Source organism: Giraffa tippelskirchi, chromosome 10, assembly GCF_054371585.1.
Source record: "Giraffa tippelskirchi isolate mGirTip1 chromosome 10, T2T-mGirTip1v1.2.pri, whole genome shotgun sequence".
In the NCBI taxonomy this organism is placed as follows: Eukaryota; Metazoa; Chordata; class Mammalia; order Artiodactyla; family Giraffidae; genus Giraffa; species Giraffa tippelskirchi.
Window position 1 is genome coordinate 8,990,377 of NC_137284.1, and position 27,628 is coordinate 9,018,004.

The 27,628-nt window shown below is 39.7% G+C and overlaps 1 protein-coding gene and 1 long non-coding RNA gene across 3 annotated transcripts; one reads left to right on the forward strand and one right to left on the reverse strand.

Moving 5' to 3' along the window:
* LOC145523069 (uncharacterized) lies at positions 1–26,574 on the forward strand. The gene is made up of 2 exons (XR_014066338.1): positions 1–81; positions 21,434–26,574. It is a non-coding gene; the product is annotated as an uncharacterized LOC145523069 (long non-coding RNA).
* Positions 11,214–26,023, reverse strand: LOC145523068 (organic anion transporter 7-like). Of its 2 annotated transcripts, XM_081532860.1 has the most exons (11): positions 25,622–26,023; positions 24,897–25,000; positions 23,811–23,965; positions 23,548–23,716; positions 22,033–22,156; positions 17,716–17,845; positions 16,875–16,880; positions 15,725–15,919; positions 12,840–12,948; positions 12,179–12,382; positions 11,214–11,274 (listed from the first exon to the last, which is right to left on the reverse strand). In XM_081532860.1, the coding sequence occupies exons 1-11, from the start codon at positions 26,021–26,023 to the stop codon at positions 11,214–11,216; spliced, it is 1,659 nt and encodes a 552-aa protein (XP_081388986.1). The 2 variants fall into 2 exon arrangements, with proteins under 2 accessions (XP_081388986.1, XP_081388985.1); XM_081532859.1 differs by lacking the exon at positions 16,875–16,880 and having other exon boundaries at positions 15,725–15,939; positions 17,730–17,845.
* Positions 26,575–27,628: the final 1,054 nt, after the last annotated feature.

Below are 27,628 nucleotides of genomic sequence, written 5' to 3' on the forward strand. Positions count from 1 at the left end.
TTCTGCAGAAGGGATTGAAGGCTGGGCTGTGGCTTCCCTCAGATTGTCACTGTGCTACCCTGGGGAAAGGATGGAGTAAAGGTAAGTAAAGTTTCTTACCCTTTTGAAAGTGCTTTTTTCTTGATTGGTGTTCTCTTGGTTGCTGCAGTCCTTTGATTGTTTTCCAGATCTCCTGTGAAATTATTTTATCCAGTCTCTGTAGTTTTTTTTTTAATTAATGTCACCATTGGGGAATGAGTGCTCTGTGTTTCCTAGTTTGCCATCTTTCTCCTTCTTACTTCATATATTTTGAAAGTCTCTTAGTAGATGTGTAAATGTTTGTAATTGTTAGATATTCTTGCCATATTGAAACTTTTATTAATATAAAATGTTTTGTCTCATAAAGTTTTTGATTTCAAGTCTATTATGTCTATTACTGGTGTAAGCAACCTGGACCCCATTTGCATCAGATATCTTTTCCCATCTTTTTACTTTTTTTTTTTTTTTTTATAAATTTATTTATTTTAGTTGGGGGCCAATCACTTCACAACATTGCAATAGTTTTTGCCATACATTGACATGAATCAGCCATGGGTTTACATGTGTTCCCCCTCCTGGACCCCCCACCCACCTCCCTCCCCATCCCATCCTTCTGGATCATCCCATTGCCCCGGCCCTGAGCCCTTGTCTCATGCATCGAACATGGAATGGTGTTCTGTTTCACATATGATAATATACATGTTTCAATGCTATTCTCCCAGAACGTCCCACCCTCACCTTCTCCCTCAGAGTCCATAAAATTGTTCCATGCATCTGTGTCTCTTATTCTGTCTCGCATATAGGGTTATCGTTACCATCTTTCAAATTCCATATATATGCATTAGTATACTGTATTGTTGTTTTTCTTTCTGGCTTACTTCACTCTGTATAATGGGCTCCAGTTTCATCCATCTCAGTAGAACCGATTCAAATGTATTTTTTTTAATGGCTGAGTAATATTCCATTGTGTATATGTACCACAGCTTCCTTATCCATTCGTCTGCTGATGGACATCTAGGTTGCTTCCATGTCCTGGCTATTGTAAACAGTGCTGCGATGAACATTGGGGTACACGCGTCTCTTTCAATTCTGGTTTCCTCGGTGTATATGCCCAGCAGTGGGATTGCTGGGTCATATGGCAGTTCTATTCCCAGTTTTTTAAGGAATCTCCACACTGTTCTCCAGAGTGGCTGTACTAGTTTGCATTCCCACCAACAGTGTAAGAGGGTTCCCTTTTCTCCACACCCTCTCCAGCATTTATTGCTTGTAGACTTTTGGATAGCAGCCATTCTGACTGGTGTGAAATGATACCTCATTGTGGTTTTGATTTGCATTTCTCTAATAATGAGTGATGTTGAGCATCTTTTCATGTGTTTGTTAGCCATCTGTATGTCTTCTTTGGAGAAATGTCTGTTTAGTTCTTTGGCCCATTTTTTGATTGGGTCGTTTATTTTTCGGGAATTCAGCTGCAGAAGTTGCTTGTATATTTTTGATATTAATTGTTTGTCTGTTGCTTCATTTGCTATTATTTTCTCCCATTCTGAAGGCTGTCTTTTCACCTTGCTTATAGTTTCCTTTGTTGTGCAAAAGCTTTTAATTTTAATTAGGTCCCATTTGTTTATTTTTGCTTTTATTTCCAATATTCTAGGAGGTGGGTCATGGAGGATCCTGCTGTGATTTATGTCGGAGAGTGTTTTGCCTATGTTTTCCTCTAGGAGTTTTATAGTTTCTGGTCTTACATTTAGATCTTTAATCCATTTTGAGTTTATTTTTGTGTACGGTGTTAGGAAATGTTCTAGTTTCATTCTTTTACAAGTGGTTGACCAGTTTTCCCAGCACCACTTGTTAAAGAGATTGTCTTTTCTGCATTGAATATTCTTGCCTCCTTTGTCGAAGATAAGGTGTCCATAGGTGCGTGGGTTTATCTCTGGACTTTCTATTTTGTTCCATTGATCTATATTTCTATCTTTGTGCCAGTACCATACTGTCTTGATGACTGTGGCTTTGTAGTAGAGCCTGAAGTCAGGCAGGTTGATTCCTCCAGTTCCATTCTTCTTCCTCAAGATTGCTTTGGCTATTCGAGGTTTCTTATATTTCCATACAAATTGTGAGATGATTTGTTCTAGTTCTGTGAAAAATACCATTGGTAGCTTGATAGGGATTGCATTGAATCTATAGATTGCTTTGGGTAGTATACTCATTTTCACTATATTAATTCTTCCAATCCATGAACACGGTATATTTCTCCATCTGTTTGTGTCCTCTTTGATTTCTTTCATCAGTGTTTTATAGTTTTCTATATATAAGTCTTTTGTTTCTTTAGGTAGATATATTCCTAAGTATTTTATTCTTTTTGATGCAATGGTGAATGGTATTGTTTCCTTAATTTCTCTTTCTGTTTTCTCATTATTGGAGTATAGGAATGCAAGGGATTTCTGTGTGTTAATTTTATATCCTGCAACTTTACTATATTCATTGATCAACTCTAGTAATTTTCTAGTAGAGTCTTTAGGGTTTTCTACGTAGAGAATCATGTTATCTGCAAACAGTGAGAGTTTTACTTCTTCTTTTCCTATCTGTATTCCTTTTATTTCTTTTTCAGCTCTGATTGCTGTGGCCAAAACTTCCAAAACTATGTTGAATAGTAGTGGTGAAAGTGGGCATCCTTGCCTTGTTCCTGACTTTAGGGGAAATGCTTTCAATTTTTCACCATTGAGGATAATGTTTGCTGTGGGTTTGTCATATATAGCTTTTATTATGTTGAGATATGTTCCTTCTATTCCTGCTTTCTGGAGGGTTTTTATCATAAATGGATGCTGAATTTTGTCAAAGGCTTTTTCTGCATCTATTGAGATAACCATATGGTTTTTTTCTTTCAATTTGTTAATGTGGTGTATTACATTGATTGATTTGCGGATGTTAAAAAAACCTTGCATTCCTGGGATAAAGCCCACTTGGTCATGATGTATGATCTTTTTAATATGATGTAGGATTCTGTTTGCTAGAATTTTATTAAGGATTTTTGCATCTATGTTCATCAGTGATATTGGCCTGTAGTTTTCCTTTTTTGTGACATCTTTGTCTGGTTTTGGAATTAGGGTGATGGTGGCCTCATAGAATGAGTTTGGAAGTTTACCATCTTCTGCAATTTTCTGGAAGAGTTTGAGTAGGATAGGTGTTAGCTCTTCTCTAAATTTTTGGTAGAATTCCGCTGTGAAGCCGTCTGGTCCTGGGCTTTTGTTTGCTGGAAGATTTCTGATTACAGTTTCAATTTCCGTGCTTGTGATGGGTCTGTTAAGATCTTCTATTTCTTCATGGTTCAGTTTTGGAAAGTTATACTTTTCTAAGATTTTGTCCATTTCTTCCAAGTTGTCCATTTTATTGGCATATAGCTGTTGGTAGTAGTCTCTTATGATCCTTTGTATTTCTGTGGAGTCTGTTGTGATCTCTCCATTTTCATTTCTAATTTTGTTGATCTGATTCTTCTCCCTTTGTTTCTTGATGAGTCTGGCTAATGGCTTATCAATTTTGTTTATCTTCTCGAAAAACCAGCTTTTAGTTTTGTTGATTTTTGCTATGGTCTCTTTTGTTTCTTTTGCATTTATTTCTGCCCTAATTTTTAAGATTTCTTTCCTTCTACTGACCCTGGGGTTTTTCATTTCTTCCTTCTCTAGTTGCTTTAGGTGTAGAGTTAGTTGATTTATTTGATTTTTTTCTTGTTTCTTGAGGTACGCCTGTATTGCTATGAACCTTCCCCTTAGTATTGCTTTTACAGTGTCCCATAGGTTTTGGGTTGTTGTGTTTTCATTTTCATTCGTTTCCATGCATAATTTTATTTCTTTTTTGATTTCTTCTGTGATTTGTTGGTTATTCAGAAGCGTGTTGTTTAGCCTCCATATGTTGGAACTTTTAATAGTTTTTTTCCTGTAATTGAGGTCTAATCTTACTGCATTGTGGTCAGAGAAGATGGCTGGGATGATTTCAATTTTTTTGAATTTACCAAGGCTAGATTTATGGCCCAGGATGTGATCTATCCTGGAGAAAGTTCCATGTGCACTTGAGAAAAAGGTAAAATTGATTGTTTTGGGGTGGAAACTCCTGTAAATATCAATTAAATCTAATTTGTCTATTGTATCATTTAAAGTTTGTGTTTCCTTGTTAATTTTCTGTTTAGTTGATCTATCCATATGCGTGAGTGGAGTATTAAAGTCTCCCACTATTATTGTGTTATTGTTAATTTCCCCTTTCATACTTGTTAGTATTTGCCTTATATATTGTGGTGCTCCTATGTTGGGTGCATATATATTTATGATTGTTACGTCTTCTTCTTGAATTGATCCTTTGATCTTTATGTAGTGTCCTTCTTTGTCCCTTTTCACATCCTTTATTTTAAAGTCTATTTTATCTGAAATGAGTATTGCGACTCCTGCTTTCTTTTGGTCTCCGTTTGCATGGAATATGTTTTTCCATCCTTTCACTTTCAGCCTGTTTGTGTCTCTAGTTTTGAGGTGGGTCTCTTGTAGACAGCATATATAGGGGTCTTGTTTTTGTATCCATTCAGCAAGCCTTTGTCTTTTGGTTGGGGCATTCAACCCATTTACATTTAAGGTAATTATTGATAAGTATGATCCCGTTGCCATTTACTTTGTTGTTTTGAGTTCGTGTTGAAACATCCTTTCTGTGTTTCCTGTTTAGAGAAGATCCTTTAGCATTTGCTGGAGAGCTGGTTTGGTGGTGCTGAATTCCCTCAGCTCTTGCTTGTCTGTAAAGCTTTTGAATTCTCCTTCATATCTGAATGAGATCCTTGCTGGGTACAGTAATCTGGGTTGTAGATTATTCTCTTTCATTACTTTAAGTATGTCCTGCCATTCCCTTCTAGCCTGAAGGGTTTCTATTGAAAGATCAGCTGTTATCCTTATGGGGATCCCCTTGTGTGTTATTTGTTGTTTTTCCCTTGCTGCTTTTAATATTTGTTCTTTGTGTTTGATCTTTGTTAATTTGATTAATATGTGTCTTGGGGTGTTTCGCCTTGGGTTTATCCTGTTTGGAACTCTCTGGGTTTCTTGGACTTCTGTGACTATTTCTTTCCTCAATTTAGGGAAATTCTCAACTATTATCTCCTCGAGTATTTTTTCATGGCCTTTCCTTTTATCTTCTTCTTCTGGGACTCCTATGATTAGAATGTTGGGGCGTTTCATATTGTCCCAGAGGTCCCGGAGGTTTTCCTCATTTCTTTTGATTCTTTTTTCTTTTTTCCTCTCTGCTTCGTTTATTTCCATCATTCTATCTTCTACCTCACTTATCCTATCTTCTGCCTCCGTTAATTCTACTGTTGGTTCCCTCCAGAGTGTCTTTTATCTCCTTTATTTCATTATTCATTCTATATTGATTCCTTTTTATTTCTTCTAAGTCCTTGATAAACATTTCTTGCATCTTCTCAATCTTTGTCTCCAGGCTATTTATCTGTAACTCCATTTTGCTTTCAAGATTTTGGATCATTTTTATTATCCTTATTCTAAATTCTTTTTCAGATAGATTCCCTATCTCCTCCTCTTTTGTTTGGCTTTGTGGGCATTTCTCATTGTCCTTTACTTGCTGAGTATTTCTCTGTCTTTTCATCTTGTTTAGATTGCTGTGTTAGGCATGGCCCTTCTGTATTCTGGTAGTATGAAGTTCCTCTTTGTTGTGGAGGTTCCTCACTGCGGTTGGGGTTGGACAGGTGGCTTGTCAAGGCTTCCTGGTTGGGGGAGCTTGTGTCGGTGTTCTGGTGGGTGGAGCTGGATTTCTGCTCTCTAGAGTGTAATGGAGTGACCAGTATTAATTTTTGAGATGTCTATGGATTTGGTGTGCCTCTGGGCAGCCTGTATATTGATGCTCAGGTCTATGTTCCTGCGTTGCTGGAGAATTTGCGTGGTATGTCTTGCTCTGGAACTTATTGTCTCTTGGGTGGAGCTTGGTTTCATTGAATTTATGGAGGCTATTGGATGGTCTCTTATTAATTAATGTTTCCCCTGGCTTTCAGTCTTATTCTTGCAGTAGCCTCAAGACTTCTCCTTCCATACAGCCTCAATAATAAAACTTTTAGGTTAATGGTGAAAAGATTCTCCACAGTGAGGGATACCCAGAAAGGTTCACTGAGTTACATGGAGAGATGAGGTGGGGGGGGTGGGTTGAGGTGACCAGGAGGGGAAGAGGGGAATTCAAATGTGGAGAGAGCAATCTAGCCAGTAAGCACTTCCCTCTGCGCTTTCCACAGTTTGGAACCCTCAGAGTGATTCACAGAGATACATAGAGAGGGGGGAGGAAGGTAACAGAGGTGAGCATGAGTAGAAAGGGAGGAATCAAGAGAGGAGAGAGAGATCTGGGCAGTATCCTGTTCCTGAAGTGTTCTCCGGTACCCAGAACACCCTCAGAGATTCACAGAATTGGGTTGAGAAGAGAAGGAGGAGGGTGGGAGATAGAGGTTCCCTGGCGGAGAAGAAAGAGCATCAATAGGGGGAGAGAGTGATCAGGCCAGTGATCACACTCCTGAGTAAAAGTGGGTCCTAAAGATTGGGTTCTTAAATGTACAAAGTTGATATCAAATATGTAAAACAAAGATTAAAAATCTAGAGTAGAGGTTAGACTCTTATAAAACTTACAATCTAAAAAAAAAAAAAAAGAAAAAAGGAAACAGTGTAAAAAGAAAAAAAAACAGTAAAACAGTAAAAAAAGAAACAGTAAAAAAATGTAGAACAGGAAAAAAACATTAAAAAAAGAAAACACAAAAGGTATAAGATATATGTATGTAGTTTGCTTCAAAAATAGGGTTTTTTTTTTTTTGCAAGTTAATAGTGGGTTATGAAAATGAAAGTTAAAAGTGTAATAGAGGACTTGAAGAAAAAGGAAAGAAGAGAAAAAAAAATTTTTTTTTTAATTAAAAAAAAAAAAATAGTAAAAAATATATATATCCCGGACTTTCTCTGGAGCTGTTGTGAGCAGTGTGGGATCTGCTCAGTTTTAGATAGATCCTTATTCCTGCTTATACTTTTCAAGATCTATAGGTCCTTTTCAATGCAGTCGGTATTAACTACAGGGATCTTAATCTGTTGGCCTGTCCCTTCCAAAGCGCTTCCCTCTGTTTATTTGGCTTCTGTTTGGAGATCTCTTCAGTATCTAATTTCCGCCCTGCAACAAAACGGTGGAGGTGATCTCTTTAGGTTCGCTTGTTCAATCGTGCTGTGGGGAGGAAGGAACACTGCAATTCTGGCGTGCGTGTGGTAAGCTCGCAGTGTCTCGGCCGCACTGGGTTCGCCCCCGCTCACGGCGTGTGTGCTTTCCCCGTCTACCCTGCTCAGGCTTCAGGTTACTCGGCCGGGGAGCGGGCCCTGAGCTGCGTGCACTTCCCAGGTCTAAGCCGCTCAGGTTCAGGCTCCCGGTTACTCCACAAAGGCGCAGACTCGGTTTCGCCCGCGGCTTGTGCCGTTCCCGGTCGGAGCTGCCCCGGCGGCCAGGAGTTTGGCGAGCGCGGTCTCCCCTGTTGGGGCGGTGCGGCTTATCACCTCCCTGGTCCCCGCCTCGGTTTACGGGCGTGCCCGGCTCCGGTGTGCTTTGTGTCGGTTCTGGGGAGCTGGTCTCTGGCTGCGACCCTCCCGGCGGCTGTCGACCCTCCGGGATCTCAGGCAGTCTTTGCTTAGAAACTGGGAGCCTGTTTGCAGTTTGGTAGGGGGTGCCCTCTCTGGAGCCGAGTTTGCCCCTTTCCGGCTCTGGCGGGCCCCGCCTGCCCGCTGTGTCCGGCGGGGGATGGGGCGGTCCGCAGCCGGCTAGCTCTCCTCTGGTATCGCTCAGTCCTTTGTTCTGTGAGCGGGCCGGCAGTGCCTTAGAGTTGGGCTTTTCGCGGGATAGTTCTTTCTCTCTCGCTGTCCCACAGTTTAGGTTACTATCTCACGTTAGCTCCCTCAGATTGCCCTCGGGGCACTCGGGCCCGGTCCTTACCCTAGGCAATGCCGCCCACTCCTCTCCGTTCAGCCCCCACTTGCTGGTGGCGGATGATGCGAGCGTCTGGGGTTCTTTGCTGGGAGTTGCTTTAGGCACGTAATCTGTGGATTTTATTTATTTTTTCCTCCCAGTTACGTTGCCCTCCGAGATAAAAAATCCTCCCCCACACCCGCCGGTGAGAGGGTTTCCTGGTGCTTGGAAATTCCTCCTCTTTTACGACTCCCTCCCCGGGACGGGTCTCCGTCCCTAACTCTTTTGTCTCTCTTTTTATCTTTTATAATTTCTCCTACCTCTTTTGAAGATAATGCGCAGTTTTTGTGGAAGCCTGAAGTCCTCAGCCAGCCTTCAGAAGTAGTTTTGTGAAGTTTGGTCAGCGTTTAGATGTTCTTTCGATACATTTGTGGAGGAGAGAGTGGTCTCCCCGTCCTATTCCTCCGCCATCTTATCCCCCATCCCCATCTTTTTACTTTTAACCTATTTATGTCTTTGGCTCTAAAGTGACTACTATAAATATATTAACCCACTGCCTTTTTACCCTTGTGCTTTTTGCACATTCCTACTATAGTTTGTCTGTGCTTCTTTGTCTCCTGAAGGGCATTTTGCAGGTGAAAAGTAGAAAAAGCTTGTAAGACTGATTGACTTTGTTTTACAAATCTGAATTCTATAGGGATAACTAAAAGGTCTCTGGAAGAAGTAATGAGAGAAGAAGAAAGACTTTGAGTGTTTGGGAGGGGTAGAAAATGGGGGATGTTTTGTGGCTTATGGAGGAGAAGGATCCAGTAGGCCCTGGGGAAACAACAGACCCATAAAAGAGTGGCTGCATGAAGAGCAGATCAGTCAGATTGGGAGCTCCAGATTCTAGCACCTGATGTGCTGGTGATTGGCAAAGTGGTAGCAACCAGATTCATACAGGACCAGTACTAACAGATAAGGACAATCAGCTGTCTTGTTCTTATCCTATCACTGTGGCATTGCATACACCCATGAGATCTGGACAGTTCAGGAAGGGAAGGATTATAGTAATAATCCCCCAAACTAACTGACTTGTGATTGACTGCCAACCTAGAGGAAAAGGGAACCTAAAATTATGTTCATCTGTAGAAATAAAGATGTGACACCACACCTGCATCTGTTTTGTGCCCATCTTTTAAATATCATCTGTGTATGTAGATCGCTTGGGCCTCCCAGGTTGCTCCTGCCAATGCAGGAGCTGCGGGTTCCATCCCTGGGTCGGGAAGATTCCCTGGAGGAGGGCATGGCAACCCACTCTAGTATTCTTGCCTGGAGAATCCCATGGACAGAGGAGGCTGGCGGGCTACAGTCTATGGGGTTGCAAGGAGTCAGAAATGACTGATCATGCAAGCACGCACTCATGCATGCAAGTACGTAGATTGCTTACCTTGGTAGTTATTATGTACTCAATAAACAGCTGCTGGATTAGCAAGTTTATTTTAAAGCTCTTGATAATGATGTCAATTCTGTGTTTTTAGCACCCATCTAGCATGAATTATTTTATAATTCCACCATCAAATAATACATTTCCATTGAACTGATTCTAACTAGCTTGACAATAAGAACACTTTAATATTTGGCCATTTGAAAATATAAGTTGATATTTCATTTTAACTTGTATGTCTTATAATTTCCACTGGGTTTTTACAGTTTTTCATACATTTATTACTCATGTGGCTTTTTTCTCTTAAAAATGATATATAATCTGAATTTTACACATGTTTCTATTAACTTATTTTACTATCTTTTTGGTAGGTATTTATGACAGAATTCTATGTATTAAAAGTACACTTTGAAAATTGTTCATTTTGTCATTTGTTCTTTCATTTTTGGCACCTTATAATATTATGAAATTTTATATATTCCTTGACTAAAACTTTGAATATAGAAATTTACAAAGAACAAAGTGAAAATCACTTAAAAGCCCACCATTAAAAGTTAATTGTTTTTATCATTTTGGTGAATATTTTTCTAGTTTGCTCTGATAAATTGTTAGGATTTTGCCAAATATAGGCTTTAAATGAGTTATCATTCAACTTGTTGTTCATTGTTGTTGTTCAGTTGCTAAGTCATGTCTGACTTTTTGCGACTTCATGGACTGCAGTACGCCAGGCTTTCCTGTTCTTCACTATCTCCTGGAGTTTGCCCAAACTCATGTCCATTGGATCGGTGATGCCATCTGATCATTTCATCTTCTGTCACCCCCTTCTCCTACCCTCGGTCTTTTCCAGCATCAGGGTCTTTTCCAATGAGTTGTCTCTCCCCATCAGGTGGCCAAAGTATTGGAGCTTCAGCTTCAGCATCAGTCCTTCCAATGAATATTTAGGACTGATTTCCTTTAGTATTGACTGGTTTGATCTCCTTGCTGTCCAATGGACTCTCAAGAGTCTTGAGAATTATTCAACTTCAAGTTATCTGTCTTTAAATTTCTGGCATTTGCTTTACTATTCAAAATATTTTTAATTCCAAGGTTTTGTAGCATTTTCTATTGAAAATTATGGTTTACTGATTCCATTTAACTTTATTAGATTATTTTTTTGGTTTAGGGTATGGAGTTACATTATTAGTCATTTATCTCTAAATAGTTATGCTATTTGTTGCATAGCTCCTTATTTTACCCAAAATTTGTGAAGCCAAAATTATATGTTAAGTGTTATATCTGTGGTCTGTTTCTGGACTTTCTTTGATTTGTAAATGCATCTGCTATTTTGACTATTGCATTTATAGTAAATGCTACTATGGAGTGCTACTCCATAGACTAGCCAGCACCTTCTCACTCCATGATCTTCTTTTTTGGGGGGATTCATCTTGCTTATTATTAAATTGTAGATAATTTTGTAACTATTTGTCAAATTCTTCCAAAAGTATCTGGTTTTCATTGTAATTACTACATCAATTATTCTACTGACTAATTGGAGGAAGACTAGTTATTTTCAGTTCCATTCTACCTTCCTATTCAGAAACATGCTAATTATCTACAATTATACAAATATTGAAAATCCTTTTAAAATATTATGGTTTTCTTCACATTTCTTATTATGGTTAATCAGAGGTATTTTACATTTCACAATTTAGTACCACAATTGTAAAAAATCAATTTTTTCTATTGTATATTTATTTATTTTACAAAAGTTTCCAGCATTTAAACATTACCTCATTTCCCCTTTTATTATGCTCTAGAATCAGCAGTTAGTTAATGGAATTCCTTAAAACTGTGTCACTTGCATGAAGGTTTCTTCCTGCTTTGCTTTCCTTGAACATTTTCCCCTGGAAAAAAATACAATGAAACCAACAAAGAAAAAATATCAAATAAGCATATATGTCTTGTATTCTCTAGAGCAAGCTTATCCTTTGCCATACAGCTTTGGTTATAAACCATGAGCCCTGCCCCAAAGGTTGGAGTAAACCTTGTGAATAAAAGGCCAAACTCCCAGAGCAAAATTTGGAAAGGAAGCTTTGATAGCTTCTACATTTACTTTTGGACATCTTTGCATTGGTCAAAAGAGTTTTTGGTAAAGGCAAATGGTACACAGAAAGTCATAGAATCATTTCCCAATTTTCATCACTTAAAATCTCAATATTTACTACTCTTCTCTCTTTTTGTAACATTTCATTTCCAGGGAAAGTCAGACGGCCTGAATCTCACAGGCAGCACAATAGCACTCTTTCCCCTGAGATATACTGTGTGTGGGGGTGGGGGGGGTGGGGAGGAGAGGAACTCTTGTCTTCTCTTTGGTCTCCCTTAGGTCTTCAGTGACCTGGGCAGGTCACAGACCTACAGACACCAAAAATCTCAGAGAGCTTACTGCCTTCACTGGGCTGAGGTCTGCCAGGGTCTGAGGAATGAGAATCTGGTGTTTAGATCAGTGCATGTTTGTGAAACACCTTCAGAGGTATGTATGCCACACCAGGGCATCTAACTTTGGCTTCTTCACCACTAAACCTACTGGTGAACACTGATGTTGGTCTGGGTGATCCAGGGAAGCTTGGGGGAGTCTGAGGTCACTGTGGGGAGGGATGAGACTGTAGCTAAACCAAAGGCACAGATCACCTGGAAATAGCTTAGATCTTAGCTTGTTTGGGGGACAGTGTCTCAACTCATGTTTTGCCCTCCTCGTCACAGACCCTGAGTGCACAGCTCCCCCAAGGGACACTTAGAGGGTTTACTCACTCATTTTCCACATCCTGGATGGAATCGGGCAGAGCCTTATTCCTGGTTTCAGGAAGGAGTCGGACAACAAAGCCACTGAGGATGGAGCAGACTCCATAGATGATCCAGGGCAGGTGAGGGGAATAAACACTTAGGATCATCAAGAGAGGAGCCAGGGCTGTCCCAGTAGCAGAAGCAAATCCTATGATTCCCAGAGCTGTTACCCTTGGGGTATAAACAATAATCCAAGAAAGTCAGGTAAAAATCTACACATGTAATTTTGTGATGTATTACTTTACTTTGATTATGGGAGACAGCATAGCAGTGTAGAAGGTTGACCACATACGCTTGCTTTTGAAATTTTCTCTTTAATTTGCTAGCAATTTTTTTTTTCAAATTCAAGTGCAGTAAGTGCATTATGTCCCAGTTTGATCATTAAGAATTACTGTTACTCATGACATCTTCCCTTCCTGTAGTTCAGAAGATTACATGAGATGTTGCACATAAGGACTTCACCCAGTGTCTGGCAAAAGCTTTAAATAACCTTTGGGTATACATTGTTAGGTTTTTGTTATTATACTTGGTTACTTTTGATAACTAACCAATCTTAGTTTTCCTCCTCCAGTAAGCGTCAGTTAGTTGGCAGAGGTCTGTTTTTGAGAGTATCCATGAATTTTCATACCTGAGTACAGTAGGAGTCAGTTCAAATGCATGAGAAAGACCACTGAAATATATGGCACAAGAAACTCCTATTGCCACAGTTGCTGTGACCACACGCAGGGTCTGCATTTCTGGAGAGAGGAAAACTAGTGAGGCTCAGGCAATTTGAGCTGAAGGAATTAGCATCCCCATAATTACAAATGAGATAGAGATAATGAGAGCCTGTCACACACTGTTTATGTGTGATCAGTCATGTCTGACTCTTTGCGACCCCATGGACTGTAGCCTGTCAGGCTCCTCTATCCATAGAGTTTTCCAGGCAAAGAACACTGGAGTGGGTTGATGTTTCCTCCTCTATGGGATCTTCCCAACCCAGGGATGGAAACTGTGTCTCCTGTGTCTCCTGCCTTGGCGGGTGGAGACTTTACCACTGCACAACTGGGCAGCCCGATCAAATGAAGGAGAACTTATTGGAGCTGTTCTCAAGCGTAAAATACATAGAAGAGAAATTACACAGAGGCTGAAAATGTGCGGTGTCTAATAGGCTGAGAAATGTGACTTAGCTGCATTTTATGGCTTATGGTGAATAAAAGGGGTCTGAATTATTTCATCAACTGTCCCTGCCTCTCTGAGATTGCCAGAAAAGGAGAGGGAAGGTGAGACCAGCAGAATTTGATTTCATTTATTTTCTCCAGTGTCTCCTCTGCCCTTCAGGTAGAATGTAGGATTGTCATGTGAGCAATAACTGAGGGGTGTAAGATTCATCCATATCTCAACAGATTAAAACCTAGGAGCTTTCACAATATTGACATGGACTAGTATTGCAGAAGAGATTAATACAAGGACAGGACTCCTGTGTTAATGGATAATGTGGAGAGTGTCTTGATCTAGGACAATGTTTCAATAATCAAATATAAGAATCTCTATTGGGAAAAGCCTGATTTTGGAAACAACAGAAGGGAAATTTCAGAGAGTCTCTTTTCTATGCCTATGTATCCTTCCCTGCAAAGAAATTTCATTATGAGTGCTACAATACTGGAGTGGGCTCTGTCATTAGATAGCAAACTTGCATCACTGCTAATATTCAAGGTGAGCAGTGGAACCCCAACAATCTGGGATCCCATAAAGTGCATCCCTGCACTGGGAATTAGGTGAAGCATGTGAACAGCTGGGTTTCCCTCTTCATTACATATGATCATTCAGTTCAGTAAAATAGATTGTAAGACAGGCTCTTAACTGCTTTCTGCCTTATTCCTACTGTTCTCTTCTCTGCTTGAAGACAAGGAATTTTTATTTTTTTGAAGTTAAGATGACACCCCTAAACTAGAGTTGCCCTAATGGTGACCAGACTTGAGACATATAAGTAGTTACATAGAGATCAGAGGATACATTTTCAGTGAAGCTATAGAACTAAGAAAGAGCCCAGTCAGAGGAAGTGACAATATTGTGTTCTCACATGAGAGACTATTACAAGGTCTAGACCCTCCTTGCTTACTGTGTAAAGTATGATTGGCCAAAGGTGGCTCAGCAGTAAAAGATTTGCCTGCAATGCAGGAGACACAGGTTCAATCCCTGGGATGGGAAGATCCCCTGGAGAAGGAAATGGCAACCTACTCCAGTATTCTTGCCTGGGAAATCCCGTGGACAGAGGAACCTGGTGGGCTTCAGTCTATGGGGCTACAGTCCATGAAGTCGTAAACAGTTGGACACAACTTAGTAAACCACCACCACTAAGTGATCAATTGCTGTCCTAGAGAAACTGCCAATCATAGATGGCACCAGTTTCCAGATATTTCTTAGATGTGATGAATACAATCATATGTCTGAGCTGACTTTAATTACGTTTGATTCTGTAGGGGAGCAAAACTCACCACCCCAAAATGTGTCTCTTTGGCATGAAGGTTAATTTAGGTTGATTAGTTTTGAGAAATAGAAGACTTAGGAAGTCTTTCTTTTTACCTCCCCCTTAGTTGATGAAAGAATTTAGGTAAAGGGCTTAGTCTTGGAATAGACCTAACACCAGAAATGTCTGCAGACAACATGGGCTAGGTATGGTGGGGGAAACTCGGTGGGGCCCAGAGACCAGCATCCACTCTACGTCCCATTGTTTCTACATGGCCAAGCGAACATTTGTTTACCAAACATCTTTTCCATCTCCAGGCGAATTGCCTTCCTCCCCTTTGAAGTCCCAAACCACTACCCCTCAACATCCTATTTTTCTCTTTTGTTTTTAGTTGAAGATGGTATTGAAGGTGGGGGCTTCGGCTATTTTGATAGGTTACTCAGTTTTGCCTGGGTCTGGCAACCCACTCCAGTACCATTGCCTGGAAAATCCCATGGATGGAGAAGACCGGTAGGCTACAGTCCATGGGATCGCAAAGAGTCGGACACGACTGAGCAACTTCACTTCATGCTTCGCTGGTGACTCAGTCAGTAAAGAATCTGCCTACAATATGGGAGACCTGGGTTCGATCCCTGGTTCGGGAAGATCCCCTGGAGAAGGGAATGGCTACTCACTCCAGTATTCTTGCCTGGAGAATTCCAGAGGCTTCAGTCCATGGGGTCGCAAAGAGTCGGACCCTCCCGCGTGATTAACACTTTCACTTTCCCAGGTATATACACGTTATTAAACTTTTGTTTGATTTTCTCCTGTTAGTTTGTCTCATGTCAATTTAATTCTTAGTCCAGACAGAAGAACTTAAAAGGGCAGAGGAAAATTATTTCCTTCTGACAGTTCTTTTCCCAGCAACATAAGTGCAGAAGCTTTACTAACCCCTTAGATTGGCTTCAGGGAATCCTTAGAACACAATGCTATCTTTCCTTCTGGCTTTAAGTAGGTGTGATCCATATAGTCCCTGAGGGGAGGATACTGAGAAACCTATTTTTCACCCTGAGTTATCTTCTCACCTTGGGGTATGAAGATCAGGGCGAGAATGGAGACGGCCAGCAGGAATATGAAAACCATCTGGCTTACTCTGCGACCCAGGTGATTCAGTGCTAAAACCGCAGCATAATTGCCTGGAAGATGGACTACGCCAAAGAGAATTTGGAGTAGGAAAATGTCTTCCCCCACAAACTGGAGGTGGAGGAACAAGCCAAAAACTGGTATGGTGGTTAGAAGTCTGTGGGTGAACAAAAGAGGAAAGACAGATGTCATGAGTTTAGATTCTCCAATCATACAAATAATGATATTGTGCCAGGAAGCTAAGGCTTGGTGTTAAGAGTATTCAGACATGGTCTGATTTGGAGAATATTTCAATTTTGATTATACTGTAAAATTTTCTGTATTTTTGGTTCTCTGGCAGATGGGGCCTTGATTGTGGAGAGTCTGCCTCTTCCAGACCTCACTGATAAGGCTGCAAACTGCTCCCCTGTGAGTGCACCTTTGATATACAAACCACCAATCCAGGGCCCACACCACCAAGCATCCCCTTTGTCAAACTCTCACACCAAGCCAATATTCTCCCTGCCCTAAATAACTCCAGGGTCAGGTGTTGGACAACTCAGAGCCATCTCTATAGCACAGATCCTGCTGAAATTATTCAAACAGTCCAACCCTCAGCTTACTCAAGGTACATAACCACCTCTCATTCCCTCCCACAAATCCCCAATAAAGGCTTGGGGCCATCCTCTTCTGACTGACCCAGGTGCTTCCCTGCATGGCCCCATCTGGCTTGTCACATACTTCCTTTTTCTAGGGATTTGTGAATAAAACTTCCTTCATGACAGTCATTTCTAAGTTTGCATGTCTTAACATACCTGGTTAAAACAAATCTCGGGGACTTTATAAAAACAATTTCCTTGTGAGGCGATGATTTAAAAATTATCACAAAATACTGTTCTATTTATCTGTGTCTCTTTTGATGTCTCGCATACAGGGTTATCTTTACCGATTGACTAAATACCATATATATGTGCTAGTATACTGTATTGGTGTTTTTCTTTCTGGCTTACTTCACTCTGTATAATAGGCTCCAGTTTCATCCACCTCATTAGAACTGATTTGAATGTGTTCTTTTCAATGGCTGAGTAATATTCCATTGTGTATATGTACCACAGCTTCCTTATCCATTCATCTGCTGATGGGCATCTAGATTGCAGGTGGGATGATATGGGAGAATGGCATGGAAGCATGTAAATTATCATATGTGAAACGAATTGCCAGTCCAGGTTCAATGCATGAAAGAGGGTGCTCGGGGCTGGTACACTGGGATGACCTGGAGGGATGGGATGGGGAGGGAGGTGGAAGGGGGGTTCTGGAGGGGGAAAACATGTACACTCATGGTGGATTCATGTCAATGTATGGCAAAACAAATACAGTATTGTAAAGTTAAAAAATAGAAAATAAACTAATTAAAAAAATAAACTAAATCATATGGTAAAAAAATTTATCACAAAATAATTATATGATGATGGAAGTCATAATTATTATTACACTTTTGGGGGGAATGCAGGGAATTTTGTTATGGAGGAGACATAATGGGGCCTTCCAGAATTTTAGCTTTTTTTCTAAACCTTGATCTGGGTGATGGTTATATATTTACATATGGAAATATTCATTGAACTGCATGCATCTGAGCACTTTACTTTTTGTTTATAGTTTTACTTCAATTAACATGAAAACAAGTGAAGAAACTTATAGCCAAGATCTGTGCCATGATTGACATTCTCAGCAACATCTCTAGTGATAAGCCTTTAGGGTGATGTGATAAATAGAACTCCTCACTATATGATTGGTTCTGTATTTGTCTTTGCATAACCCTTTTACTTTCTCCAAACATAGCAACCATGTCCTTGACTTCCTCATGTTTTATCTCAAATCTGTCTCTCTAGCATGTTATAGATGCTGAAATAACAAATACAATCACATCTCCACTATTTTAACATCCCTCATGTACTGTGTGAAGCCCACCTCACAAAGGACAGGAGACAGATCCTTTTACGCAGGTTGGGTGTGCGGAACAAGTCAAACAGAGAAGGTTTGGTCTCTGCTGCCTCCAGCTCCTCCTGCATGGCGGATCTCAGGACCTTTGAAACAGCAACAAACTATTCAGTTGTCACGCAATGGTAGGCAGTATGAGGTCCCCAACAGATGACTCCCTTTTCTTTCTACTGGAAAATATAGCCACTTAAGATGTAGTGAAGAGTAATGAAGAAGTAAAGTGCTGTGAATGGAGAATCAGGGAGGCAAAGAGAAATTGTGCAGTGACAAGGACATTTCAATAAGAGACTCAATTTGCCTGCTGGGCATCAAAAGGGATGTCAAGGTTATAGATTTAGATCAGGAAGGGACTAAAGGAAGAGTTATTGGATTTAGGTCCAAAGCTTCACTTGTACCAGAGGGGCATGAAGGTCTAGCATTGAGCTTGCTTCTCAGGTGACTGTTGGCAGAATTTTTTTCTTTCAGGAAGGAGGAGAATAATTTCCTTGAGAGACTTAATTTTGGCTCTTGGGTCAGCCTCTTTCAGGGAAACCCTAGCATGTTGTGCCTCCATAAATGAGATGCCTAAAATTAAGTCTGAGGACAGAAATCAGGGATGATATTAGGGTGGTATGATTTATACCCAGACTTTATTACCTGTCATTATGCAATGGCTTTGTTAAATGCTAAATATACACTTTAATGAAGGTAATAGGACATCTCTAAGCCTCAATTTCTTTCTCATTAAAAAGATGACTAGGAATAAGAAAATGTGTGCACTTAGTTGCTGAGTTGTGTCTGACTCTTTGCAATCCCATGGACTGTAGCCCACCAGGCTCCTCTGTCCATAGGATTTCCTAGGTAAGAATACTGGAGTGGGTTGCCATTTCCTTTTCCAGGGGATCTTCCCCAACCAGGGATCAAACCCGCTGCTCCTGCTGCATCTCCTGCATTGCAGGTGAATTCTTTACCGCTGAGTCACCAGGGAAACCCAAAAAAATGTGACAACCTACACAATGAGAAAAAATATTTGCAAATTATGTATCTGATAAGGGATTAAAATCTAAAACATGTAAAGGACTCATTCAACTCAATAGCAAAAGGCCAAACAATCTAATTAAAAAATAAGAGTGTCTGAATAGCCATTTTTTCTTCAAGGAAGATATACAGATGGCTAACAGATGCATGAAAAAGTGTTCAACATCCCTAATCACTGAAAGTGAAAGTGAAAAGTTAGTCATGTCTGACTCTGTAGAGTCCATGGAATTCTCCAGGCCAGAATACTGGAGTGGGTAGCTCTTCCCTTCTCCAGGTGATCTTCCCAACCCAGGGATGGAACCCAGGTCTCCCACATTGCAGGCAGATTCTCTACCAGCTGAGCTACCAGGGAAGCCCCTCCCTAATCATTAGTGAAATGCAAATAAAAATTACAGTGATTTATAATCTGTTGTAATGGCTATCATCTAAAAGATAAGAAATGTCAAGTATTGGCAAGAATGTGGAGAAAAGGGAACTCTTGCATACTGTTGGTGGGAATGTAAATTAGTGCAGCCAGTATAGAGAAAAGTGTAGAGGTTCATAAAAAATTAAAAAGAGAACTACCATATGATCCAGCAATTCCACTTGTGGGAATTTATCTGAGGAAAATGAAAACATTAATTTAAAAATATATCTACACCCTCATGTTCTCTGCAGCATTATTTACAATAGCCAAGATAGGGAAGCAACTTAAGTGTCCATTAATGGATGAATAGATAAATAAAATGTAGCATATATATCTAACAGAATATTATTTAGCTGTAAAAAGAAGGAAATCTTGCCATTTCTGAAAACACGGATGGACCTTTAGGCTATTATGCTAAGTGAAACAAGCCAGACAAGGAAAGACAAATATCATATGATCTCACTTACATGTAGAATCTAAAAACAAAACAAAACCAGGCTCATAGATACAGAGAATAGACTAGTGTTTGCCAAAGGTAGGGTTTAAGGGGTAGGTGGATGAAATGGGTCAAGGGGGTTAAAAGATACCAACTTGCGGTTAGAAAATACAAAAGTCCTGGGGTGTAATGTGCACCATGGTGAATATAGTTAGTAACACTGTATTGCATATTTGAAAAGTTGCTAAGAGAGTAGATCTTAAAATTTCTTCTTACAAGAAAAAAAATGTAACTGCCTGATGACAGTTGCTAACTAGACTTATTGTGATCATTTTGCAATATATACAAATGTTGAATCATTATGTTTACACCTGAAGCTATTATAATATTATATAACACTTACACCTCAGAAAAAGGAATCAGGATCAGAAAAAATAGGAGCGGAAAAAATGCCCCTCTCACAAGGATTTCCAAGGCTGTACAAGAAGCCCCAAGTGTACACATGAAATTCCATCTCACATGGTTCAGGCAGTTATTGATTTATTAATTATTCAAATACTATTAACCCCACTGTCATCCCAGCTCCACAAATAAAATTATACCACCAAGTTCATTAGAAAAATTTCATGATAAAGGGGATTCAGAGAATTGAAAGGCCACCCTTCTTGGAAATCTGGAGTAATCAATTGATCGGTATTGATATAAAGTGGAGCAGCCTTAAGCTAGAAGGATTTTTCGGAGCAGGTGTGTTTGGCCACCCATCAGATGGATTAAACAGGACAAAGATCACAAATTTCTAAATTATCTTTACAAAATAAAACAATTAAATGAAAGCCCATTAGCTATCCATTCAAATGTAGTGTAAGTTACCCTTGCATAAACTACATTTTAACTGCTACTCATGTGCGATGCTATTTTTGTTCCCTGTTGTCACTGAGCTGATTGTCAGTTGTCGTTCTTGATTATGAACTGTTCTTTTCTTGCTTCCAGCTAATATCACTTATTTTTGTATCTGCCTGGGCCTGTAGGTATTTAAGCTTTCCTCCTTTGTATTGGGCCAGAAGAATTGAATTTCAGAGCCCCCCCACAAATTTAAATGTTCACCTCCCCCATTTTTTTTTTAAAGCACAAGCCAACGCTTTCTCAATCATATCAAGAACCCTCAGTGCCACTGTCTCTGTAATGGCTTCATCTCAGGAAACTTTGGTTTCTTCTCACCATCTTCAGTGGACTCTTAATTCTCAGGAGTGTTTTCCTTTTTCTTATTTGAAACCTTCTAAAGGACCTCTGGAGAAGGAAATGGCAACCTACTCCTGTTTTCTTGCCTGGTGAATCCCATGGACAGAGGAGCCTGGCCGGTTACAGTCCATAGGGTTGCAAGAGTCGGATACAACTTAGCAACTAAACCACCACCCCACCCAAAGGACCTCTTCATTTTTCTAGGACTGTAGGAACCTCTACTGTATGTGTGATTACATGTTTACATTCATGTTTTATTCCTCCTTTTTGAGTGCCTAACTTTTAATATGCTCTTTTATCAGTGAAAGGGGGTAGATGTTTTATTCCTTGTCTCTGTTAGCATGCTTTACATTCTCTGATCATTTTAAACATTTAGATTAAAAAGTGTCTATTAATTTTCTCTCTCATACTAATAGGACAGCTCCTTGAAGGCTGGGACTCCGACTTATTCTATTATTCATGATCTGGCATCATGCCTGGCACAATGTAATTTTTCAATTCATACTTTATATATGTGCATGACATGAAGAATGATTTAACTAATGATCTGAAACAGTATCTGCCTTCTATGCCTAGGAGAGAAAATAAGACAAAAGCTTCTCTGAGACATTTTGGCTCATTTCTGCTATTGGAACTTGTAGTGTAGAATGTAAACTGTACACAACATGGATTTGCATGATGGTGGTCACACCATACTTCCTGGGACAGAACAGAACCTGCCACAGGTAGGTGCTCACTAAATAGACCGTGAAAGAGGGTGTATGGGTGAATGAACTGACAGGAGAACCTCCTTGTTCTCTATTCTATGGTCTCTATCCTTCTTGCCATTACCCTTGCTGCTCTGAAAAATGTCATCAGAACATTAGAAAAGAATGGATTTTAAAAAATTACTTTCTCTTACACAGTAAGACCAATACACAATCTTCATGATTATTACTGCTCAGTGCTTTCCACTTCTGTTGATTAAGATGTGTCCAGTCCTTTAGCAACTGCATATCCTACTCTAATTTTAGCTCAAATGATGTTGACACTCTTTGAAAACCAGGATGATAAAGTCAGAAGACCCACAACCACACCTGTGATCTTACCTGCGATTCTTCTTACAGATACTAACTACCTATAGATGTTAGGTTATATCTTCCCTATATTCCATAACCACCTCTCAACCTCCTCACCTCCATGGTTAGGGTGTCTCCAACATTCTTCCTTCCATTCCTGTGTGCAACTTTTTCAAGTTCCTTTAAGCCCTCCTCGGGTCTGTTGGTGATAATCAGCCACCGAGCAGACTCTGCTAGATACCTAATCAAAGAGGACAGGGTACAACTAACTCGCATTTCCCTGTTTTTCATATAACTTTTGTCCAGAAATATGAAGGGGTTTGGGATGTGCTATACAAAAAAATGATGCTTTGGTATATTGATTATTTTGAGCTGAAGGCACTGCATTTGAGAAGTGGAAGATCCAGGATGAGAACTCTCCGACCTCCCCCTTTCTACCTAAAAGTAGGTCATAAAATTTCCCCTGAGAAAGATGCCCTTTCTGTGTCAGGAAGGGAAGAATAGTCTTACCACCCAAGACTGGGAAATGATGCCAAAACAGACCTGTACAAACAAAAACTGAAACCACTCTTATTTTCCTTAGTTTTTCCGTAAGCTTTCTAGTCACTATCCCATAAATTACTGCCCTTTCCTCTTTGTCTTGTCACATACTCACAGTTTATTGCTTTTAATGTAAAAAGGCATATAAGCTTTTGGTCTTAATGGCTTCTTTGGGTTTTAATTTTCCTTCTGAAGACTCATTTATACATGGAAAATATTAAATACATTTGTGTGCATTTCTCCTGTTAATCTCTCTTGTGTCCAAGGCTACCCACAGAATGTAAGAAGGTAGAAGGAAGTTTTTCCTCCCGTGTAGATGCCTTTTCCCTCCCATCTAATACTCATCACTGATAGGTTATACCAGAAAATATAAATTTACTCCTCTTGTACCATAACAAAGAAAATGCAAGGATTACACAGACAGGAGGTTTATTGGCTCCCCTCTTATTCAGGAGATGTGCCAATTTTATCAAATAAAAGTATACTATGCTTAGCTAAATTTTTAATCAAACAAACTGAATAACTCCAAGAAATATTTTGGACATACTTATACTAAAATTTTATTTGTTATTTATCTGAAATTTGAATTTGATGGGATAGCCTACATTTCATCCAGCTAGCACGTAAAAATACAGAACTCTCAGATAAATGGAAATTTCACACAAACAATGAATAATTTTCATTGTAACTACATGTCATGTAGCATTTGGCATATTACTATACAACAATATTTGTTGCCTATTTGAAATTCAAATTTAATTTCATGTCCATAATGTTATTTGGCAACCCTATCTATTTAGCCTGTTGAATTGCACAGATTAGTAGAGTACATGCTCAAGGGTGGAGCAAAGACCAAACAGAATTCAAGTGTCCTGATTCCATGCTTCTTTCTTTCTTTTATTTTTCCGAAGTTTTATTTATTTATTTTAATTTTTGGCCACACCCTGCAGCATGTGGTATCTTAGTTCCCTGACCAGGAATTGAACCTGCACTCCCTGCATTGGAAGGTGGGGGTCTTAACTACTGGACTGCTGGGGTATTCCCATGTTTCTTTCATTCTAGGACCTTCTAATACTCAGGGAGAGTTTATACCTTGAAAAGAGGAAGCTGATAAATAATGGCACAGAAAACACCAGTTGAAGGGTGCACCAGTCTCGAATGGCAAAAGCCAGACCTCCTAAGAGTATTTGTGCAGCACCATTGGCACAGATCACTAGTGCTGTTCCCACGGTTTGGAATCGGGGCACCGTCCACTCTAAAACTGAAAGAAAATACAGAGTTTTGACCTCAAGCAAAGGTGGAATGTCAACATCACAATCAAGTCAAAATGTACAATATCCAAAGTGATGACTTACCAAGTATGGTGGTGTTTGCTATTATGGTTGGGACAGGAAGCCCAGCCAAGAAGCGTAGTGAGCAGTAAATGAGGAAGGTGGGAGCAATGACTGCACAGGTGTCAGCAATGGCGAGCTGGAGCAAACACCACCGGAGAATCATCTTTCGCCCAAACCTGAGAAACAAGTACAGGTCAGAATATGGAACGGATAGCAATATATTATAAACACACATGAAAAAAGGGCACATTGTGAAATTTAGGGAATGTTTTAACAAGTGAAACTTCACACTTGAAACCTAAAAGAATCAACAACAGATCTCAGAAGCAGCCTTCTTGTTCATAACCTGAGCATAACAAAGTGTCTTCTCTACTCTGTTACCAGTGAATCTTCAACACCAATTGAAACCAAATAAGACAGGCTGCAATATTAGAAATTTTCACACATCATAAATATTTCTTGTGCCAACAGATGTATTTAGCATAGTAAGAAGTCTTTTTAGCATCTAGAACACAGTGGACTTAGGGACTCTAGGACCCTGCAGGCTAAGGCTAAACTGATGTGAAAGATCTCCTCCTGTTTTTAACTTCTAGTTTCATACTGTGATCAGAAAAGATTCTTGTTACGATTTTAATAGTCTAAATTTTCTATGACTTATTTTCTAAGAAGCCACAGTCATTCATTCCATAGAGTCCAGGAAGGACTGAACATGGCAGCCCTAACCAAGGCCAACAAAGTAATTTTCCATATCTGTGTCTTCAAACAGGCTGAGTCTCATGCCATGAAGCATCTTCTTCTCTGTTTCCATAGATAACTCTTTCTCATGCTCCTAAACCACATGTTACAGCACCTCCTTTCTACATCCTGTCCTGCTGTGCTTCCAGATCTGATGGAAATATCATTATTGTGTTTAGTATACAAAACTTAATGTTGAAAAAATAGCATTCACCACACTGATTAATTCTCTGTTTGTGTTTCTAAAAGATTGGAGACCGGGGTAGCTCTAGGATGGTGAAATTTGTGATATTTAATCATTAATGAAAGAATGATTCTTGAATTGATAAAAACACCCAGGAATAAAAAGAGCTATTATCTAGAGATACTCACTTGTCTGATAAATAGTTATATATGATGCTTCCAGCAAGCATTCCAGCCATGAATAGGAATTTAGCCACTGAGTTCAGTGACTGATAATCACAGACCAGGTCCCACTGGAAGAGAAGGAGAACCAGGAAAGGAGAGCTCCATAGCATCTTATAAGTCCTCAGTGGAAACACCTTAATATTACTTGCAAATTTAATATCAGGCCTCTACCTTCCTCTTAATCTTCCCTTCCTGCATTAGCTGATCTTCTCATTCAGACTTCAGTTTAAACATTAAGTTTTGGGGGAAACCTCCTCTCAATCTGTAAGTTCTATTAATGCCCTGTTTCACTCCATACTAACTGGTTCTAAATCTTGGCCACAGAGTGCAGCGATTTGAGTTTTAAGAATTTATCAGTGCCTGAATTTTGCCACAGTTGTTCTTATATGATAGTTCTGAGGTAGTCTTGGGCATAGAGATTTTTGTTAAGCTTCCAGATGTTTCTAACTCACTACCAAATATCATGTAATACTTGCTTAAACCTGGTCTTCCTAAGAATAAAAGCACTGTGAAAGCAGGGTTCATGTCTATTTCTGAATCCATCATTTAATAGAGAAGTAATTAATATTTTCCAAAACAACAAAGAATGAACACCTACCTAGTGACTAAAGGATAGAAGCATGTTCATTCCTCTGTTACCACTAAACACTCAGACCATGTACTCACAAGAGGTAAATGAAGACTTTTACCTCAGTTACGGTGGTGGAGGAGAAGGTACTTCGGTCATACACCCAGCCGTCCACACAGGGTTCCACGTCCAGCCCTCTCATGTTGGAGAAGGTCCCATTCAGGTGAAGGAACTGCCACTGGGGGTGACTGAAGCGACGACATCTCTCTGGCTTCAAGGTTGAGTCCAGTGGGATGGAGATTCTCAGGAGGGCATCAGGGCTGAGGGTTTCAGTGTCATTAGCAGAGTCAGTGTCATTGTCCAAGATGTGGACCCAGCAGCGATGACCAGGGATGGCTGCAGTGAAGTTCTCCAGTAGGATGTGAGGGCTGACTAAAAGGCTGGAGATACAAAGGAAAAGCATCTGAAGGATCTGGAATCTCCCCAGGCCTCCAACTTGATCCAGGAGGTCCTGAAAGGCCATCAAGGCTGAGCAAGTGACCCCTAAGAAGAGGCAAAATGACTATCCAGAAAAGGTCAAAAGAAAAAATATTTCCAGGTGCAATGTTACACACCGTGTGTGTTGATCCTGACTACACTTTCTCCTCAATTGGCCCTGTCTCACCTCTAAAGCTGGGCCATAGAAGCTGCTTCTCCAAGTTGTTGGAGGGTCAGGAAGGTAGCTGGTTTCATTAACTCACAGAGGGAAATATTTTGCTGAGGTAACTTGAGCAGTTGACAAATCTGTTAAAAGTGTACTTTGTAAAAATTTTGTACTGAGCAATACCACGAAGTCAGCGTTGGACTCTGAATTACAATACTGGGCTTTGGACTTTGCTCAAAGAACTGTAATAAATCTGCTGAACAATTTGCAGTTCTTCCCAGAAAATGTAATTTGTGAGACACAAGAGTGAAACGCCTTTGATTTTTCTTTTAAAAGCACAGAAAGTGTATTACTTGTTTAGTATTGAACTTTAATTAAAGTGTTAATGAAAACTCTATCGAGTTAAATTAAACAAGTGAAATGTGATGCAACCCTTCCCATTTTGGTAAATGGCATTCTATTTCAGTTCAAATCATACCACAAATTCACACTGAAAATAAGTTACTCAAAATCGAGGCAGAGTGGGCAGTAATGGAGGCCAGAGAGGTTAGTTTGTGTCAGCTCATATAGAGGCTTATTTTTACTGGTTTATTGATCATTTCAGATAACATTTGTGAGGATCTTTTTCTGTTCCAGTTTTAGAAATACAGCATTATGTCAAACAACATCTTCACAGCCCTTACAGTCTGGTGAGTAAAGGAGAAATAAATAATTATATTCTGATATCATAAAATTCATATGGCAGATGCACAATGTGCTAGGGAAGAATTGCCGAGAAAATATGAGATAAAATGTCATAAGACTATTGATTAGCACTAAATCATCTATCAAAATTTCTGTTTACAATTTTATTGAGATATCTTTTTCATGCCATCTAAATCATCTATTTAAAGTATACAATTCATTGAGTTATAGTTATCACAGAATTTGTGCAACCATCACTATTATCTCTATAAAACATCTTTATCACCACCACAAAAGCCCAACTGTAGCTAAAGGTGATAGAAATTTCAATTTTATCTAGTGTGCTTATTTCTTTCTTCCCTGTGATATTGTGATTTATGATTAGAAATATATATTTGGTCTTCATCTTAGTTCCTGTCACAGAGCTCTTAAAACCTTAGAATTTCCTGTGTTGAGAGCAATAAAGCTCTCTTTTTTATGTTAAGTAAGCCACTCTAGCAAATTAATAGAAGCTGCCAAGTAAAAATTGGCACTTGCCATCTGCTTCTGTAAGAATTAACTTATTAGCCACTGCATTTGCTGACCTCCAACACACCCCGAAAAGATCTCAGGGTCAAGATCAGGAATGAGGCACACTGTGCTCTGGGAAAAAACTGGCAAATATCTAACTATACCTTCAGATAGTTAGATATTTTCAGAAGATTTTATGAGCCCCAAATCTTGCATCTCCTCATGTCTAGAAACGCACTAAAATTATTAATGTTGACACCTGTTCCTTGTGGCTAGCAGCAATCCTCTGGC